Source organism: Falco peregrinus, chromosome 11, assembly GCF_023634155.1.
Source record: "Falco peregrinus isolate bFalPer1 chromosome 11, bFalPer1.pri, whole genome shotgun sequence".
NCBI classification, from domain to species: domain Eukaryota; kingdom Metazoa; phylum Chordata; class Aves; order Falconiformes; family Falconidae; genus Falco; species Falco peregrinus.
In genome coordinates, this window is record NC_073731.1 from 30107126 (window position 1) to 30128544 (window position 21419).

At 43.6% G+C, this 21419-nt stretch overlaps 1 protein-coding gene and 1 long non-coding RNA gene across 2 annotated transcripts; one reads left to right on the forward strand and one right to left on the reverse strand.

Moving 5' to 3' along the window:
• Nucleotides 1-979: 979 nt before the first annotated feature.
• On the forward strand, nt 980-4991 carry LOC129785360 (uncharacterized). The gene is made up of 3 exons (XR_008749314.1): nt 980-1109; nt 3660-3795; nt 4087-4991. It is a non-coding gene; the product is annotated as an uncharacterized LOC129785360 (long non-coding RNA).
• Nucleotides 4992-5131: 140 nt separating this feature from the next.
• LHCGR (luteinizing hormone/choriogonadotropin receptor) lies at nt 5132-19635 on the reverse strand. Its single transcript, XM_027783006.2, has 9 exons — nt 19564-19635; nt 17636-17710; nt 17043-17117; nt 16863-16940; nt 14066-14134; nt 13320-13394; nt 11894-12079; nt 9223-9303; nt 5132-6631 (listed from the first exon to the last, which is right to left on the reverse strand). The coding sequence occupies exons 1-9, from the start codon at nt 19626-19628 to the stop codon at nt 5485-5487; spliced, it is 1851 nt and encodes a 616-aa protein (XP_027638807.2). The 5' UTR covers nt 19629-19635; the 3' UTR covers nt 5132-5484.
• Between the last annotated feature and the right edge of the window lie 1784 nt (nt 19636-21419).

Genomic DNA, 21419 nt, shown 5'->3' on the forward strand with positions numbered 1-21419 from the left:
ACTACAGACCAGTAAGCTGTGAATGATACAAATTGTGCATAATAATAAAATGTCATCTCATACACGTTTCTAGCAGAGTTGGTTTTGTGTTCCCTGAATATACTTTGCTTAGCGAAATGTGTGCAAGCCATGCATGTGACAGTAGCTCACCCTGCCATGAGAACCACATTCCCAGCAGTCTTCAGAGTTAGCTTTGTGTTTCTTCCTCTAGAAGTAGAGGTCAAAAAGAAGGTCTGGGCCCTCACCCTTCAGAGCTGCAGCTTCCCCCTGGCTAGCTCCTGGTTCTTGGAGGGCAGCATTGGAAACAAAATGGTAAAGCCTCTGCCAGGCTGACTCGGAAAGGGGAGGGGGGTGGGGGGAGGATTCTGCCACAAGGGCAGGGCTACATGCAAGCATATGGCACCCCTTCCTCCTGGCTGTGGCTTTTAGGTCTTTTTAGGTCTGCTGGAAGAAGACATCTTGAAACATTTTGGTTATCTCTATTCTCTGGGAGGACACAGAGGCCTTGAGAAAAGAATGAAAAGGAAGGGGAGAGCTGGAGAGAAGGAATATATGGAAGAAATGGGACACACACACACACACACACAACCCTAACCCTTGTTCATAATGGTACAAACCCTTGTGCTGATGGCGTAAACAGAGGTGCTTCCTTCAGGAGGTAGGTTTTTAACAACTATTGAGTTTCTTGCATGCTTTTTTGATGTATCAGCTGGTGTCCAGTATCAAAGACAGGACACTGAACTAGGCGGCCTGACCCAAGTGTGGCATTTCTTTTGTCTTTTATAGATACTGCTGCTGGGATGTGAAGAATTGTGTATTCAGAAAAGGTTAAAATACTTGAGTGTAATGGCTGCTTTTCCGTCATTCAGCTGACCTGTAGATGCACTGGTGCTACACTTCAGACCCAGAAATGCACAGGAAATGCAGCTTTTGCCACATGATAGATGGCTTTAGATTTCAGCACTTTCTCACAGGCTCCGAGGTGTTCATGCTCCATAAATGTGTACGTTATGAACTGTGGGACCATCTTCAGCTTGGGCAGTACAGTGATGCTTCAGACAAGACTGGAAGCAGAAGCAGAGTGGCGCAGGAATCCATGGGACGTGACTGTAAGTGCACCATCTGCTCAGCACCATGGGGGCTCTGAATGTTGCTTCTGAGAGCAGGACTTGGTTTTGGTAGTCACTGTAAAATGAAGTGGCTAAAGAGTACCTAATTTTTAGCTCGTTTTAAGGATGGGCAGCTTTTCCCTCTAGCTTTATCTGTTTGTGGTGTTAAAAAGACTGCCTCCACATGAAAGGTGAGGGGTCAGAACTCTGAGTGTCCTTATAATGGCCCATCTCCTGTCTCTCTGTTCCTTTTCAGGCCTCATTTCGGTGCGAATAGGTGCAGAAATGTGTGAGATAAAAGTATTAGAGTAGGAATCCCCCCCCCCATGTCTTCTACACTTTAGTAATTCATACTTATTACATACTTTCTACCAGTTAGCATTGTCTGTCTTTTTATTCCATTCTTGAAACATTGTTTATGCTTTAGAGTTTTGCAAGTTAATTTTTGACAGCTTGCTGCAACCTCTGTGCAGTTGACATATGATACTGGTTATATAGGCTGCACGTTTGGGACTGGAAGTATTTTTTAACACTGGTCTCTTCCTTCCCAAACTTCTTGCAAGTTTTATGGGTTGGCCACTGGTGGTGTTTTTCATCCTCTTTTGCTTCTTCACAAATCAGGTGCACTGTCAGCAATTAAAATCTGAAAGGACTGTTTGCCATCTTTCCTCCTGAAGCTTTGCAGACAGTAGGCACAGCTGGCTGTTGCTGCTGGTCAAAGCTGACCTGCATCGAATGGGATGCTGAAGATGGCTTAGCCATGCCATCCAGCACCCCCTGGGTTTTGATGTAGTTGTTTTATCTAACCCAGCACCTTCTTGGTATGAAGGAACCTGAAGGTGGGCTACACCCAGTGCCTTCCTGAGCTATTAAATACTGAAGCTTTGGGGATTAGAGTAGGGTTTTGCTCTTGCTATCTCAACCCTTCCCATGTTTGAGAAAATGGCTTCTGAATTAATAATCTGCAAATCTTCTGGCTCCTTCCAAACTACGTGCAGATACTCCTTGAGAATGCTTGCAGTGGTTTTCCCGGTCCAGAGCTATGGGCTATTTGGACTCCTGCAGCAGGACCGACTTCCGCTGTCTTCTGTCTGCGCATACCAGAATTGCCCTACTTGTTTCCAGTGTTCTTGAATGAACATTAGCAAAGACAGCTTTGAATAAGACACAACTAAATATATCTGAAGGCAGGAATTTTTATACTGGAAAAAAGTGTTTCTCATTAAAATGTAAGCTCAGTTTTACTAATTACTGTAGCCTACGATTTGAGCAGTAATCAGATCAGAGTGCTTTTGATCTGAATGGTTTATATAGGAATGCTTTTGATTGCAGCTGCTTCGTAGTTTAGCAAACACATTGCTGCAGATGTGGTGGGAAGAGATGTGTAATACCAGTTATGGCCATCAAAGATGCTTCAGTAAATGGCTGTCTAAAACTTTACACCGGAAAATGTAAGTTTACCAAAAATAATGAGACAGAATAACGCGTGTAACTTGTATGAGAAGCTTTAGCATGAATCTAAATCTTTAATAGTGTTGCTTTTACTTGTTTGCTTACTTCTGTGTAGAAAAATTCAAAGTACATAAACTGTATCTGTTGTTTGTGGGATTTGTGTGTATGGTGGTGTTTTTTTTAATTGCTAGTTATTTTCTAAATGGTAGATTTCACTCAACTTACAGCAGGTACAATCCCCACAGCTGTCATATGTCTTTGCTGTTACCTAAGCAGCATTGTAAGGCAGGTACTGTCAGTTGTCGCTATTTAGTTTCCTGATACTACTATGTGGTAGGTGGACAGGAAGGGTGTGCTTGCAAGCTCTTGTCCTGTTGACACATAGTGTAAGAAAATCAGTTAGTGGCCACTCAGGACACTGTTTTGCCGTGTCCTAAATTATATGCAGGATTCCTCCATGTGCTGTGCAAAGAAACAAGTCTCAAAAAGCAGTTTTGAGATGGAGAAGCCTTAGGCCAGGTAGATTTATTTTTATTACTTGATTCCTGCCGCTGCCCCGCCCCGTGTCTTTAGCTTTTATTATAGTTAGGTAACCTACAGTAGTCCCACTTGCTTATCTGCTGAGCTCAGGAGCTGGTGTGTGTAAAGTGTACAAAATGCATCATATGGAATTTTTATTCATTGCTAAACCATAGAGCTTTAACAGTCTCCTCTGTTTTCGATCTTGCTTTGTTCCCAATGTGTGCAAACTGCTCGTGAGTACAGCTATGCTGAGATCAGCTTTTATACTGATTGAACTCATGGCATTAAGCTGAAGATAAGAAAGGGTCAGAGATGTTATTTTTAATTAAGACAATTATGTTATTTCTAATTAATACAATTATAAGCTAATGATAAACCAGTCACTGTACAAAGAATCACTTTCATTAATGTGAAGCAAATCTAATTTGCAGTCAGCATTTTAGCAATAAGAGGCGTGCTTTGGAACGCAGAATAGTTTATTGCTGTCGCAGACTTGAAAGCAAAGGACTCATTTGAGAAGCAGCATGTAAAAAGTTTAAAGCGATTGCAATAATAGATTTTTCTTATGTATCACAGTCTGCACTTTTGGTGGCCATCAAGAACTATTAGGCTGTGACTGTTCCGGAGTAAGCACAGATTTTACAACTGCACTGCTCCATGGAGCGCAAGGGAGGCGTGTCTTATACCAGCTGAGGATCTGTCTTCAGATACAGTATTACATACAGAATGTGATCTAAGATGCTAAAATTTTGAGCACAAGCCCAAATAAAACCTGTTTGCTTTACCTTCTGTGAACCTTAAACTGCCACATGTAGGTCTCGTGCTACCACATTGGTTTGATGGAACATACGCACTCACATGTTCCTCCCATCAAAGGCAATGTAACCAACCTGTCAAAGATAAGCAACCTAAGAGTAAGCTTGATTTTCAGTCTGCAGCTTTTCCATCTGTTTTGCTCACAGGACTGTGAACTTTCAGTAACTAAGTGCCTCGTTTTCAGAAGACCAGGCAGTGCAGAATGTGCCTGGGGCAGGCTTCCACAGGGATCCGGCCTGGCATTCCGGGCAATCTGCAGCTTGTCACCCAGTACAGATTGTTTGGCCTGTATGATGCAGGTAAGTGCTCACACATCTGAATCTCCCGCTTCTAGATCATGTGGTGTTGGCTCATGGTGGCATAAGGTTGATAGCTTATTTGTTGCAGATATGCTGCAATAACAAAGCAACACTCAATTTTTACTTAAAATAGGAACACAGCTGTGAATCTGGATCTCCTTACCATCAGGCAATGCCTAGTGAAAGAAAAGATAGATTTTTTTTTTTTTTTTAATGGGAAAAGTAACAGGCACTAAAAAGTAACTACTCTGCTTCATCAGCTGGGAATGGAGTTGGACTGTGAGTGCTGAGGAGTCCCCAGTGCATCCTGAATGCTGCTGGCTCTGGTGATGCCAGAGAGTGGACAGATGAAAAGGATGCAAGAGACTGTCCCTGGAGAGAAAACAAGGCAGCGCTTACCTGCCTGGCAGGGAGCAGCTATTCCACTGCCGAGAGGGAGCCTTTACAGCTTACATGACTTGTGTGTGCGCACGTATGATACAAAATACAGTCCTGTGTGCAGCAGGAGGTATCTTACAGCTATTGCAACTCTTGTGATTTCCAGATCGTACATGGTTGTGCGTGGGTTCATTTTTTAAAAAAGTAAATTACCTACCAGCTCAGACTGAGATCTGATGTAAACTGCAAAATTGCTAGTAACAAAGGTTCAAGCAAACTTTTCGCCTTGGTGACATCTTTACAACCTGCTGCTTGAACACTTTTAACTGGGTGTAGGTGGCTATGTAATTGGAATTTTCTGCTGATGAAATGAAGGGAGGCATCTAGTTTAGTGCCCCTTTCTTTAACCCAACAATGCCAGCACAGCTGATAGGAATGGAAAAACAAGGCATGAAAGGTAACAGACAGGCTTTAAATACTCCAGGGGAGCAGATCTGGAGAAAAAGGAGCTAGACTGCAATCACTGTTAACTTCAGTACCTGTTAACTTCAAGAGCACCTTGAGTATTCCTGGGCTGCTCTGGTTCCCCCCAAAGAAGAGTTTTGCCTAATAGTCACCTTCCATGCCTACTGTTATGAAAGAAGAAAAGATAAAATAACTGTTCTGATGTTCAAAGTATTATGCTGCATGAGAGTTATTGATTGGCTTTTTTATTTATTGTGAAATGCTCAAGATATTATAAAAGAATCCCTAGTCATTACAATAATGAAAACTGGCCTTGCAAAGTGCCACATCTATTGGTGCTCCAGTTTAATTTTCATTGTAGGGCTTGTCTCATACTGCAGGTACGGCTTCTCTAAGGCTGACAAGAGCAGCAGTGCTTGCGAGGCTTTGCTGGGGGCTGTGGCTCAGCTGCCATTCTTGCAGTTGGAGGTATAAGCAGAGAAATAGTTCACCTTGTAAAGCTCTGCTCGGCTCTTACAGCAACCGAGCTTGCTCATCAGCAGAAAGAAATCCCTTCGAAATGCTTTGGTGAAAATTGCGTAGAGGAATGGGTTTGCGCAGGAGTTGACGGGGTAAAATAAAACCAGCAAGATCTTGGAGTTTGTCACGGTGATAAGGGGTACTTTAAAGGCAGCGGATATGGCAAAAAAGGAGATGGGGGCCATGCAAGTAAAATCAGTGAAGATCAGTACCGCCATTCTCTTGGCGACCTTGGTATCTTTATTGGCAGCTACCAGCTCTGGATTCTGAACAGCTATATAAATCTTAATGTAGCAAGCACAAATGACAATGAAGGCAATGACATTCAGCACTAAGATCAGCAGTATGTAGGCTTGGGAAAGACCCGTTTCAATATCCATGGGCAGGCAAATGCTGACCTTCATGTAACTGCTGACCCCCAGGAGAGGCAGCACTGCTATTAAAATGGAGAATATCCAGCCACCGAGCATGATGGGCACGGCATGCCTCAGTCGTAGCTTTCGATCCAGCTGCATGGCGTAGGTGATCGTGTGCCACCTTTCTATAGTGATCACCGTCAGCGTGTACACGGAGAGCTCGCTTGCAAACACGGTGAAAAAGCCGGCAGTGCTGCAGCCGCTGCCTGTTTGCCAGTCTATGGCATGGTTGTAGTACTGACCGCTCGTCTGGGCATCGACAGAAGCGATGAGCAGCAGATAAAGCCCCATGCAAAAATCAGCGAAGGAGAGGTTGCACATGAGGAAGCGAGGAACCGTCAGCTTGTAATGGCTCGTTATCAGAACGAGGAGAACAGTGAAATTGCCAGCAATGGCCAGGATGTTTATAAACCAGATCAGGACTCGGAGAAAGCTGTATCCCAGGATGTCTTCACAGGGATTAAATGCATCTGGTTCCGGAGTGCATGTGAGTACTTTAGGATGACAAAAGTCATACTCAAAATTGAAGTCTGCCATTTCGCTGTCATAGAAAATGGCTGAGTAGCTGTATGGAGAGTTTTCTTCACCTGTTGCAAACGGGTACATGCTATTTTCTGCTGACCGCGGTGATGCGTTGTAAGAGTCATCTCTGTAACTAAAAAAAACCAACAAACAAATACCCACCCCCACAAATAAAGTGAACTATTTGTTACATGCTGCTCCCACTCTTTTGCAAAATACAACAGGTAACAGTTGTGTTAAAAACAGTTACTTCTTACGGGTGTTTCTACAGGTTGGTTACATATAATGAAGCCTTGTTAGGATGCTTTTTAATTTGGGGAGCAGCCTTGGAGAGCAGCAGGACCCTAGTTGCATCCATGGGAATGCTTTCTTATGCAACTTACTTACAAGTAAGTACTTTATCTTGATTGCCTTGTAAGCGAGCCATTGTTCTCATGCTGCCAGCAGACTGCAGTTCAAACTGTAGTAACACTCAAATTGATGAATTCTAGGTTTGATGCATATAGGTTTATCAGTTATAGAAGCCAAACTAAAATAACTGAAGGATTGACTGTGAACCCTTACCTCCCTTAGGAAAGCCACTTAGCGACCAAAGCCCTGAGACTACATATGATTGAAGTGCTGAGGAATTTGATGTTCGCAGTATTATAAAGCAAGGCACAGGAAGTGCACGGTTAACTAGATAATGTTGATGGATAGGAATACATTAAGTTTAGACTGGACCCAATGCCTAATTATAGATGTTTTAGACGTTTAAAATAGACCTCTATAATCTGTAGGTCATCAGTAGTGTGGAGATAAGCCTACAAAAAAAAGTGTTTTAAAAGCAAACATTATCCCTTTTCATTCCCTGTCAGAAATATTTCACAGCTACCCAGCCATCCTGACTGTGAGCGTCTGGTGGGCAAACACTGTCTGCACTGGGAGACTGGGAAAGCATCTCTATGGAGGACAACTCTTCAGAGCACCAGTAGCTTTGTGGCCACTTAAATACACACTTAACTGTTGACATCTACTGAAGCATGTACATTCAACTATCCTTCTGGAGCAGGGTCTTAACTGGCAAGTGAAGCTGAGCTGCTTTTCAGCTCTTCCTGTTGGGCAAATGACTTCCCAGTGTTGTCATTCTCTTTCTTTACATAAAAAACTGCCCAGTATCTTGCTTTTACTTGCCTGGCTTAAACTGGAAGTGCAGGGAAGATGTTTGACGCTATTTATAAATAAAAAATTATTGTGATTTTCTGAGAGGCTATGTACATGACAGCATGTTTACAAGCTGGAATATTTTGGTATTTTTGTGGTTGGTTTTTTTTTTTTTTCCTAATAAGATCTTAGGACTTTCAGCTGATTTCTGCTGTGGTTCCCAAACTCTGCAACTTGCAGCTGTTCAGCATGCATCATGACCTTCCGTTTGCTTAAATACAATGTCTGCTAAAAGAGTTGCTGGGACTGGGATTTACCAAAGCAAAAAGCTTCAGGAGCCAATAGACTGGACAGACTATTAAATGTGTGGTAGGAGTGCAACATGCTAATCCCCAAAGCAAGGGGATTACTCCAGTGTAGGCACTGGCGATTTGCGTGATGATATTCCTCACTGGGGTGTCACTTCACTTGCCTTTATGATGTGCTCTAATGCTCTGTGTTTACCTCCTTGCCTCACCTTGCTTCTCCCCAAAGCCACCCCCGATAGAGGCAATATATTCTTGATCTAGTTGACTGGTTGCACTTTGCCTTTTTGTAGTCCTGAAGTGCTTCAGTTTTGCAGTTAGGAGTGGAGCAGACAGGACTGTCAAAGTGAGGCCCTCGGAGGAGCTGCAGGCAGGCAGCAAATGAGAAATGGTGACAAGAGAATCAAGGGAGCTGCTGCTTTACAAAAGGCAAAAAAACCCCACAAACTGCAAGTTCAGGAGGCCTCACCACCCAGCAAACAAGATGATGCCCCACAAAGTAATCTTGTTCATATTTCAATGAATCAATCACATTTCAGCTGTACTTAGCTCTCTGGAATTTTGTGACCAGAATCTTGTTTTTTCTAGACTTTACAATGCTCTGACCCCACGTCAGAGACTCTCCCATTTAGCTGTAGGGGGATGAACAGCAGGAAATACGTAAACTTCTCCATTTAATACTGGTTTGGAGTCAGTGTCATGCAGCATGGCCAATGCAACGGTTTTGATGTCAGCCTCTCTCACTGTCCTGCTGAATGCTGTCACGCAGGACTGTGACAATACAGAAAGGCACGTTTAGAAGAGGTAAACCAATTGCATGGGGTCATTACACTTCTAACTTGGGGGCTTTATTTCAACCATGGCAAACTGCTGACACACAGACTTCTAATTAGCCTTTCTGTAGGCAAAAAAATATTAACAGTAGCAGCTCCTCTTTGAATCACACAAACAACTGCAATTATCTCGGAGCATGAAAAGTCTCCATGTAGGCCGTTAACTTTCTTAAATATTTAATCACTGTTTTGAAAGTCTTTCAAGGATTCAGAAGAGAAGCTGGAGTGAGTAAAGCTCATAAGTTTATGGGTTTTTTTCCTTTCCTTTTGAACATCAAAATCACAAGTCTTGGTTTAATGATAGTAAAATTACCACTGTGCAGCTTGTAAAGGTGACTGAATCAGCAGCAAAAGACATGCTGTTCTAGAAAAAACACATGAACAGCAGGAGGGGGAGGTCTGTATTTGCTGCTTGCAGCATCTGTATGCAGAGAGGTACTTACAATATTTCGTTAGCTGGTTTCCTCATGCTGCTTTCACACTCTTTGGAGAAGTTGTCAAAAATGGAAAGCAAGGAATTTTGTCTGAAAGAAGGATGAAAAGCAAGTTGAGTTTCAGTCTGGATTTTGGCCAAGTTCCCATTTTCTCTGCAAGTGGTCTTTGCAGGCATGCAGGGTAAGCCAGCGTTGGCCTCCTGGCAGTGTGAACGTTCACGTAGACCTCTGGAAGTGGGGAGGAGAAGACTTCAAATACTGTGACAGCAGGCAGTACCTCAGGGCAGGTAAAAGGATGGTCTTTCAGCTCGGTTATTGTTTATGATGTATTTCTTACAGCGAAGTAACTTGTGCTGGAATTAAAAGGCATGTTTTGCCTTATGAAATAATTGTACTGAAGTGGGGCAGATTCTCCACCAGCGTGAACGGTAGCGGTTATGCTGGCTTTTAGAGGAATGCATGTTAACAAGTGCTGGGAAGCTGGCCTGACACTCTTATTTTAAAAACTGTTTGGGATCTGGAGGTAGACTTTACATGCTGGAAGTAAAGCAATTTGAAAAGCACGAGTTGAAGGATGACGTACTTGGCAAAATCTCTGGTTTTGAGGCTTTGAAAGTATGGGCCAGGCACTCTAATGGTGTGAGTGGAAATGGCTTCGTCTGACCTTCTCGCTGTGACAGCAGAAAGAGCCAGCAAAAACACTAAGCTCTTTTGTGTGCTCTTAAGAGGATCAGACACCTGGAAGCTTATGGAAAGTTTTAACTATAATGAGAGAAATAAGATTCCAATCTAAGCACCTGTGTGATTAGTTATACATAATAGCACGGAAACAAAGTTGTTTGTTCTTGGTAATTTTTTGAAGATAAGGTATAAACAGCTTCCCCCCTGCCACATTCAGGCGAGTGGGAGAAAGTCCAGGGAAGTGAATGCTACCTTCCACCTCCCCTGCACAGCTCGGGGAATGAGCACACAACTGTACCCCAGAAATCTCAAGAATATTTGGTCTGAGGACTGTATTTCCCTAACGTCTGTCATGCTGACTTCAGTGATGCTGCTTGCCTGGTCAGATGTAAGTAAGACCTGGTGACCTTATCTCACCGATGAGAGGGTCCAGTCTATAGGTGCTATGGAATAGAGTATGGGGCAGGGGTAGCAAAAACTGGGTGGAATGACTGTGTAGAATAAAGACAGGACAACAGAAGGGGGTAAAAGGAGACAGAAACAGGCTGCAGCTGCGTGACCATGAGAATGCATAACCACACAAAGGCCCTTCCCTGTGTAACCTGGGAAGGAGAGGTCTCCAGTCTCCATGGGCTTCTGCTGCCATCACTAGAGGACAAGGAAAACAGCCAGAGGTCTGCCTCTCATTCCTTTATAGTAGCTGGTCATATAGAAGATAACATCCTGTTGCTTCTACCTTTTTTCCAGTGGCCAGGGCTGTGCAGACAGGTTAACGCAGCACTGCTCAGAACCCTGCTGATGCCCCAGTTAAAAGGCAGTCTAGTTTCCTGATCTGCAGGGGGTTTTTTCCTCCCAGTTTACCAGTCACTAAATACAAGAAAGTGTCTCACTAAAACAACCCTATTTTTATAGATCACAATCACGTTGCAAAGTCAAGCACCTGAAAATTAATATATCAGATACGTATAGTTATCTTCACTACAATGAATAATTTTTTTTTTTTTTTTGGTCCCAGAATTGCTTCTGCATTTAATACGCTCAGAGACATAATCTGGGACTGAATCAGAGTTCGGTAGCAGTGGAAAGCCTTGACTGTAGAATCTTTGCTCTATTCTTGCAGAAGGAGGAACCACTTAGGAGAATGAAGGAGTCAGAGAAGCATAGCATCACCCCTGATTTTAAAGGATTGGATTCTACTCCTGCCTTTGCAACGCAGTCCTGATGCGATGGCATGCAAGTGGCACAGGTCAGGCTTCTCACTCAGACAGCTCAGTATGTCTTTTCTGTAGCCTTCACTTGAGACAGACGAGAAGAGGCATCCTCAGAGCTTCAGCTAAATTCATTTGGAGTCGCTTTGGCTGCCTAAAGTGAACTGAAGGTTGATTTCTTTCAAAGAAAAATGCTGAAAAATTAGCTCCAGTTGTCTCTGATTGACTGCCCCAAATTAGCAGACGCAAAGTTCTGCTGTTTCCATTTGTGGGGAGAACAATACTGTCTGTTATCTGAAATGACTGGAACTAAACTGAGTAACCTCTTTCTGGAGGCTTCTGTCGGGTCCTAATTTTGGTGGGTAATTGAAAGCCTGCCTTTTCTACTAGCTCATCCTATCACCTGCATTAAATAAGCTACATAGCTAAAGGTTACAAGGGGGTTTCATTTTTTTTTTTTTTTTTGGGTTACATGCTATTGATGGAGATCTATCTTCCATATGCCAGTAGGGTTTTTAATTGTTAATGCTAAGAAAAATATAAACTTGAAGCAAACGTAGAATAATGTTCCTGCTAAAAGATACTGAGCACAGGATGGGATCCGTTTCTGTTCTAAAATAAATGGGGAAAACTTTGCTGGCTTTAGCAGAGATCTGTTCTGGCCTTGCTGTGTACACAGCTTCCTTGTAATGGGAGTAAGGACAGTCAAATCTCATGAGCTGAATAAAGCAGAATTGCCATTTTGGAGCTTCTGAAGTACCGCAGTACAATTACATGCTATTCACACTTACTTTTCTGTCCTTAGATTTCGAAAAGCACAGCAGTGGCTGGGGTACGTTAGAACGGCTCCCAGAAGACTGCTGAATTTATCCAGCGGTGGCAGTCTCTTTAACGAGTAGGATGACGTTGCATTTAAGACTTGAATGGCCTCAAGCCCGTAACTAGGCAGAGACTCCAGCGCTGTTGAAGAAATATCCCTGTGAAACAGAGACAGCATTCTCTTTCCTTTTTGTATGTATAAAAATACCACCAAAGCATGACAGCAGGTAACGGCAACTTGTCCTCTTTTCTTTTCATAGGTATAAAAATACCACCAAAGCATGACAGTAGGTAACTGTTCTTCACCAAGGTCTAAATCTGCAAAGCCCCTTCAGCACCTGATACCCAGCTCAGAAACGTGGTCTGTGAAACTACAGAGCAGCAGAATAAGAGCATCCCTGTAGCCCAGGATCCCCAGTGAGGCAAGGTGCTCATTTAATCCTGGGGAAACCAACCCCCACCACATTCCCTGACCGCTCAGAAAGCCACAATGGAGTGAGGGCCAGCTCTTTAGGCCAGGGCAAGTGGGCAAATGTGACTCTCCAGCCAGCTAACAGGTAGGACACCCTCCTGGCGCTCTGCTTGGTTCTGAAGGACCGTTCTAGGTGTTTTCATTAAATAGTTATTAATTAATAACACGTAAAAGAATCCATTGTTCTTGCCAAGACAAATTTAAGCAGTTCAGCTTAGCGTAACTTCAGAGGGGCTGTTTGTGTGAGGAAAGGCCATCAACATGCCTGAGGATTTTCAGCATCAGGCTGTTAAACCCAGGGGCGGGGGCGAAAGGCTGTGGCTGCGGCAGTGGTATTTGTGATGCCACGTACTGTAAAGTATCAATAAAAGGATTCAAATGGCATGTGCAGCACAGGGTGTTATTTATAGAACTACCCATTGTATTTTATTGCATGGAGTTACAGCCAGTGCAGCCCTCCAGTAAGCACTTGGTTAATAAATCATGAGGATGATAATATTGTGTTTTATTCAGCACAAACTTATAGCATGCAATCAGCTAGTTCACTTTTATAACCGAATTCTAAGATAATATATTGTAAAAACATAACTCATCCTATTGAAAGACAAGTGAGTTTGCGATGTCAAAAAATAAGGCACAGGAACAGGATCAGGAGGATCTGACACAAATAAAGCAAAGGCTGAAATATCTAAGAGGCGGAGGTCAATACCAGCGCTCGAACCAGCTGATATGCATTTCTCACGGTGTGAACTGAGCCTTCCGCCCTGTATTTTCGTGGCATTTGGTTGACCTGTTCTCATTTTACAAGCTAAGGGAGGAGATCAAGTCTCCTTCCAGACCGCAAGCCCGCGTTTGCCGAGGTGACGCAGCCTGCGTGGCACAGCGCCGTTCCTATAAGCCCAGGTGACTGAGCGGTGGGTACTCACAGGACATCGGGCCCCGTGGCCCCTCTCAGGGCATCGTTGTGTATCCGCCTGAGGTTCTTATTGTCCTTCAGGATTCTGTGGAAACAACCATTAACTCTGTATTTTAAAATAACCCTTTTCTGGTTTCTTCTTCCTACTGTATTTCAATCCTTTCTCCCACCTCAGTGGTGGTTGTTACAATACCTCACCTGGGAGCGGTGGTATTTCTCACGCCACCTCTCCTTCTGCTGATGCTGTCAGACCATTATTGTCTATGCTTAATTCTGATAATTTCCAATTTCTCCTGACTTAAACCAGGGACAACCAGTCTGGTTCCTTCGCTGTAGTAGCAGCGCACAAAAACGCAGCAAAAGTTTCACCAGAACAAAGAGGCTTGTCCCAGAGCGTGTGAGAGTGATTTAAAAACTATTGATGTTTCCAGACGTAAAATGTAGGCTCCTCAGTTTGGGCTGTGGTTTCAGGCTTTTACTATTGCTGCTAAGTTTAAGGATTTATGAAATTTGATTAAAAATGATGAGTTTTACTCCTAAAAACTGCAGCGTCCTGAGGGATGCTGTTTCAGGAAAAGCAGTAATTGCTGCAGGATTAACAACTGAGTCATGACACAGAAACGTGCAGTTTTCTAACAGGTATCAGGAAATGCAAGATGGCCAGTGAAGCTGAAGGAATAGCTTTTGGCTATACTTGAACTATTATTTACTAGTTAAAAAAAAAAAAAAAGTACCGAGGAGGGGAAAGATACTCACAATTGATTCAGCTTTGTCCCGTTGAAGGCATGGCTGTGGATATCTTCAAATCCATTTTTATACAATTTGCTGGGGATTAAAAAAAACCGCATAACGGAAAAAGATTTGGAAAAGACGAGATTACATACTACAGCTTTCAAATCTTAATGCTGCATTAATTTTAATAATTAGATGGTCTGCTTATAAAGAACAAATTTAACTATTGCATGACTTACGTTAACTCTAAAATTAAGATAAAACTGCAGCTTACATTCCCTAAGCACCTCCCTGTTTAGCTGTGGAGGAGAACTTCTGCTTACGTATGGATGCTCCCTGCTCCGAGGGGCTCACCTGTGCCTACCTCGAGCTGAGATCCAGAAATGAGACATTAGTTCCAGGTAAGCTCCTGACACACAGGCAAAAACCTGGATTTTACAGTGTCAGCACATGTAAATGGGAGATTGCAAGGGCTCGGGAAGCGTCAGATGGAAAGCGACTCTAAAGCCTGGAAGATGCTCCTGGACAGACACATTTTCCAGCAGCCCAAGGGACAGCTTTGCAGAGTGGCAGGGGTGAGTCAGGCATCATCCAGCAGTCCGGGAGCGATCAGCTCCTCAAAGTACTGCTGCCAGGCTGGGGTTGTGCTGTGGAAGCCTTGCTGTCCCCTGTACTGCGCAGGGACACTTGCTGTCACCCTGGGTTCTTGATTTGCCCGTCCTGGCGCCAGGTACCCAAAGGCTGGGCTCTGCTGCGCTGCAAGTCCAGCTCTTTTCCTTCATTAGGAGATCTAACCTGTGGGTCTGATTTGACTGAGAAAAATCCATTTGTGATATTAAGTTCATTTTTTGCAACATACTTTCAATATAATAATTTGTATATAGTGTTTTTTCCTTAATATTAAGCCCTAACAGAAACTTTGGTGCAGTTTATAAATCAAACAAAATTTCTCTTGTTGCTTTCTCACTTGGTTTTGGGAGAGCAGAACCTGGAGCTATGGAACCTGCTCCCAAGGAAAGCCGAAGCATGGGCAGCCTGGCTATGTTTGCTAGGAGAAGTCTCTCTCAGCGCAATGCTGAAATCGGTGACTTCCTTAAAAACCACGATGGCGTCTAGGATTGATTTTTTTTTTTCTTTTTCTTTTTTTTTTCTTCCCCATCCTCATGAAACACTAACTGTTGGAAAGACTAAATTAGCTATTTGTAGTGCAAAGTATTACTGCAGCCTGACTTTACACCTTCATAGATTACTTGTGTTTCAGCAGACCGTGCTGCAGCAACAGGAATTACTTCAGCTAATTACAGTTAACCGCATGGGGTGGAGTTAACTTGTAGCTCTACAATTAGGAAGCTGCTGATAAGATAATTCTTTTCTTCTTGCGGTGAGCTCCCTGTCACAAAAGGATGGGAAAAAAAATGGCTGTTGGCTGTTTCCTGACTTAGACTCCCTCTCATTTAATACACTTTATGGTTATGGTAAAAATTTTAAGCACCTTTGTCCATCTCTTGTATGTTCATTTTTTTTGTGTGCTATTAGCAGAAGCATAATTTGCTGAAGTTATTTTGAGAACTTGTTGGTAGGGAAGAGGCTTATAGGATGAAATGATGCCCTCATCTAAGCGATTCCTCTTTAACATCACGTAGGAGTTGTCTTCAGTCCCATATATGCTCAGTTCCTCTAATGGTTTCAGAAGATTTTGGTCAATGCATAAAATCTGTTGCAATTAGTCATGCTGGCACATCAGCCTGATGATGAGCCCGATCCAGGCAGCTGCGGTTCTTGCTCACATGCACAGCAAATTTGTAGGTGCAAATATTCACAGAGTTTTACACGGGGGGGGGGGGGGGGGGGGGGCTGGTACATGCTTGTCTCAAGGCAAGGCTCCCCAGCTGGGTGTGCGCTGCCTTTTAAAAATAAGTCTGGTCTGCAGAGGTTGGCATTGCTGGCCACCACGTGGGTGTCTGTGGCCACCACGCGAAGCAGGTGGCTGCTGCTGCCCTCGGTGGCTCGGCTGGCCCTTCCTTCTCGGGGGGACTTGGATTTCAGCCATATCGTGCAGAAAGGCTCAGCCCGTGACTTTTTTTATATTTTTTTTTTTTATTTCAGCCCTTCTCCGTGGAAGTTTCTGGGAGGACAAGGCTACTGCAAGGTCCGTACATAGTTTGTGCTCTGATGGCAGGTGACACTTCACCTTGGCTTCCTGCTGCTTTTTGTCTTCCACAGGGGGTGTCTCGCCTGGCATCGCACCCACCTGTTGCACAGGCGGCTGCAGCGACGAATCCACAGTTTGCTAAAAGGAAAGTTGTGGGTGCGGAGACTCACGGGAATCACTGTAAGCTGAGTCAGAAGAAGTGGGGGTAAGACCACGCATTGCTGCTTCATATCGATTGCTTCTCTTCCTCCTCTTCAGGGGGACCCGGTACAGCTGAAGCTCAGGAGCATCAGCCTGGCTGGTCCCTGCAAGCACTGTTTCAAAACCGACATCCCTCAGGGAAGAGGAGCAACTTTGCCCTGCAGCAGCCGCAGCTCTTGGAGTTTTTTGTCCTGTGGATGGTATTTTTTAAAAATAACATTGCATGAAAGATGAAGGTTTGGATTCCTCTTCCTGTTTTCTTTCCCAAGTGAAGTTAGCTTCTGGATAACCCCCTGCTCATTAGCTTGAAGGATACCCCTCTGTTTCCTAAGCTCTCAAATTTAACTCACAATACAGACATATATTGTATGTGGCTTAATTTCAAGATTTTTACAAAGTCAGCCTGCTTCCCTCCAGCAGAAGCGTTATCCTCCTGGACGGAACTGGAGCTAGGATTATTTTACTCACAGCGTCAGCGATTCGTTGTTCATCCCCTGGAAAGCATTCTGCGGTATAGTTGTCATACGCAAGTTATCACAGAGCTCCCTTCAGGAGGGGGGAAAAAAAACATAAATAAATCTTTTTGTCAGTGATCCAGGAACAAGATGGAAAAGACTTAGAGCTGGGTTAGGCTGGGTCTCTACTTACAAAATAAAATGAGCTTCTAATGAGAAGATCTGTGTCAGGTCTGGAAATTGTCTTATTCCAGTGTTACAGATGCTCCTAGAGAAAAGCATAATTCCTATTTACAGGAGAAAAGGGTGGATGCAACAAGAAGCCAGCTCGGAAGCTATGAGTTGAACAGTGCCTTAAAAGGTGAGTGAATTTTTAAGTATGTTCCACCTGTGTGTGTAAGGCCTGTAAAAATTAAGTTTTGTAGCAGCCTCAAGCAGTGTCCTGGAGAAGCAGTGTCTGTTCTTTCTACATTAAGCACAAAGAAGAGATTTTTAGTTACCCCTTTTGCAAAAGTTACCTTTTCTGAAAGCTTTATTCTAGACACAAACCATTACCAGAACTAATTTGCAGACTTTACTACTGTTTTGTCCATTACTGCCCTACTTAGCTTCTTTATTTTCTTGCCTATTGAAAGACCTCACTATTTAACTGCACGTTAAAGCTACTGTAAATGCTGTATGTATTTCTACCGTACTGTCATGTGTGAAAAGCTTTTTTCCTTATACTTTCCTCCTTTAGAGGGGGAAAAAACCGAAACCCTGAAAAGAAACAGAACTCTTTCTTACAAGTACTTTAGCCTTGGAAGGTTTCTGAACGCTCCGTCCTCAATGTGTAACAGATTTTTCGTGTTCAGGATTAATCTGTAATGAGGGAAAAATATTTCAGTATTATAACAGGTCTACATTTGGGAGGGTCCTGAATTCTGCTTGCGATTGGCTTTGTCAGAAAACAGTCAAGCATAGAATATGGATAGGGCAGAAGGCTGTCCTTTCTACAAGTATACCACGCGGGCGTTTCCAGGCACTATTGCTAATACAAACGGCCTGCCCTTGTTAGGTAGCCGACAAGGTAACAGCTCTTGGATTCTTGTGGTTCACTGAGCTGAGATGACCTGGACTGGATATCCCTGCCACTGGTGGGAATTAGCAGTTTGCTGTTGTCTGCTGTTCTTTGGGATACGCGTTGTGGGCTCGTGGCGTGCCTGATGCAGTGAGCTTCTGCTTTACTGCAGGGGCTCAGGGGCGCGAGCGTGCTGCCACCACGGCTGTGCCTCCAGCAGGTGGGCTGGGAAGTGGGGCTGAGCAAGGAGCACTGCGGTCAGACCCTTTTGGCTCATCCCTTGTGCCCATTGTCTTACTGATGCTCTACCTAGCCGGGAAAAGCAGTTCCCCATCTGGTTTCACCTTTAGAGCACCGTGGACTTCTTTAGAGCAGTGGCTAGTAGCACCAGATGCCTGCTTAGGTCTGCAGAAACTGGGAGATGGACATCAGTGTGTGAGAAATACCGTTTGCTAGTGGTCGCTCAACGATGGGCAGACCCTCTCAATTAAGGAGCACTTTCTGCAGCTATGCAGTCTACTGCACCCCTATATGTTTGCATAAAAGGCCAACAGCCATAGCCCAGGTACCTCCCTATGCATAATTTACAAGATTCAAAGGTTTTAGCACATGAAATTGCAACAAGAGGTCAAATTCAAGAGTGCCGTTGACCCCCACCTACCCTGACCACCTACTGGGAGCGGCCTTGAGCGCAGCTTGGGACAACAAGCCCTTGCAGTGGGAGGCATGTGGAGCATTCAAGGTTCAAACCAGTTTTCTTGCTGCTCCTGTAGCTTTTCAACGGTCTTGCTTAGCTTTTCGGGTTAGGAGGACAAGCAAATGACAAGCTATCCATAAACTGTAGATGAATTCATGGGGTCAGATCTTTTATTCCTTCCCTAAACCCACTATTGATTCTAGTGGAAGCTGGACCCGGTCAGAGGTGGACAAATCTGCATCTCTTGCTTATGTGAATAACTGGCTTCAATGGAGTTCACACATAAGAGAAAAAGGAGATGGATTTGTCTTCACTCAGTTGCACCATTTGTAAGCCACTCGCTGATCATGCTATGTGAAAAAGGCAGTAATGAGATATTGAATCGGATTTATAGTTTCCAATTTCACTAAATACTTCAGAGCATTCTCCTAGTCATTACTTCTAACTCTCTCTCTCAGATGCCTGTGCTATGCAGGTCAAGCTTAAATCAGTACATGTTCTGTTTGAGTAATATTTTAGTGCTCGAAAGAAGAGCTATGCATACTAAGCAGCTGTATTTAAATACTGTAGGACTTTGAAAACTGCATCTTCAAAAAGGAAGATTTTTCTCATCTGTTGTCATCTTGAATTATTTCCCTGCTCAGAAAGCTCGGCAGTGCTGGCAGAAGTAGATGCAGAGCTCTGCTCCCGCCGTTGAGCTCACTGAAAGCACTGGGACTTTCTACGCTTGGATGTCTCTGCATGATTTAGATCTCCAAGGCTAGATCTTACAGAGTGCTCGCTATTTCATATGGTACTTTGGAGAGAAATGTTTCTCATCACAGATCTAAACCAAAGCCAACTGAAGTAATAGAGAAAGATTTGGTCCAAGAACACTTCTCTGCAGACTGTTCACTCCTTAATGATCCTAAATCACTATATGGATGACTTTTTTTTTTTTTTTTAACTGATGCTTACATTTCAGACAAAGTGGGAAGGCTGTCAAATGCGCCCGCTTCAATTCTCTCCAGGGAGTCGCTCATAGCGATTTCACTGTAATGAAAAAGGCAGACACAAAGCAATACGTTAGCAGAAAAGGTACCAGAAATCAACTTTCCCCTTCGTATTTCCCTTTTTTTTTTAATCCTTAGCTGTTTGGCCCTCCCCCTACCAATTTTGTTTGGCATTGGTGTCCCTGCCTCATCTCGTGCATCCTGAGGGCCGGTGCCAGCTGGGTTTGAGAGAGACCAGCCTTTTGCTGTCCTGGCAAAAGGGAATGCCGGCCCTTTGGAATAAGCATCTCCCTAACAGCCAATCTCCATTTTCTCGCTAAATTGTAGGTAAGGTGGTGACTAAGGGCCAGCACCAATGTGAACAGAGGGAGCCCAAGCCTGAGAGCCTCTGACTCCTATCGTTGGTCCCGCTTAGTGAATTTATTTGTGTGGGCAAGGATGTAGATAATGTTCACAGTGCTTCATATGCTATTATTAAGTCAGGATGATGGTCATCTAATCCACAGATGCAGAAATACACAACAATGTGTTCTGTGCACTAAACAGTTTTTGAGTTTAAATGCCATTTTCATTGTGTGCATGCAGACTGAAAGGAAGTGGCTATTTTTCATCATTACACTGACCAGCGCTGCCTGGTTTTGTAGGCGCTGTCAGATGTTGATGCTCCAGAGAAAAGGGCCTCAAGCTGCTCCAGGGGAGGTTTAGATTGGCTATTAGGAAAAATTTCTTCACTGAATGGGTGGTCAAGCATTGGAACAGGCTGCCCAGGGAGGTGGTGGAGTCACTGTCCCTGGAGGTATTTAAAAGAGCGTAGATGTGGCGCTTGGGGACATGGTTCAGTGGTGGCCTTGGCAGTGCTGGGTTAAGGGCTGGACCCAATGACCTTAAAGGTCTTTTCCAACCTAAATGATTCTGTGATTCTGTTCGGCATGTGTACTTAAGAATAGCCCATGCTGAACACTGAGGGTAAAAAAATCCATTTATTTGATGCTTATTAAATGCCTGCTAGATTAAGATTTATGCGGCCACACAAAACTGCCTCTGTAAATAGTATATAGTGATGCCTATATAGGGGAAAGGTCTTCAAAACAGTGCTTTTCTTGACAGAACTGACTGGAAGGGCACACAAACTAAGCCTAAGATTACACACTGTCAAGAAGAACGTACTTTCTAAACAACCAGCACGCATCTACAAAATCAGAGTCAGTATCATCACAGTCCCGAGAGCTAATCTTATTTCAATTATAATTACAAGAAAACAATTCCTTTTGGTGTTGATACAAAAACCCTTTGACCAGAATGAATTGTGTTTTTCATCTGTAGTGGCAAAGGGGGATGCACGTTACCAATCGTATATTGCACATGTATATATTTCTTACAGAAATACTCATGATATTTCCCATAATTGGAATTCAGTGAGATTGTTGGTTTTGGTATTGCATTAGTTACTGATAAATGAAAGATGGATGTAGAACAAGCGGCCTGCTGGGTGCCTGATCCTCAGGGACTCACGGGATGAGAGGCATCAGTGCCTCCTCGCAGAACTTGAAGACTCTTTCAGGTCTGGGGTCTGAAACGTGGTCCTTCCGTGGGATCGCTCCTGTCTGCCACTGGCTTACCATTTACATATGTCGGAATGACTTATGGCAGTGAGAATAATTTATCATGTGATTTGCAGATTATGATGAGTTGCCAAATAGATGACTCGGAGATTTATAATTAAAAACATGCATTTTTCAAAGTAACACTGAATCTTAATAAAATTATGAAGTGTTCTATAGATTTACTTCAGACAAATACATCGATTTCTGTGCTGTTAAT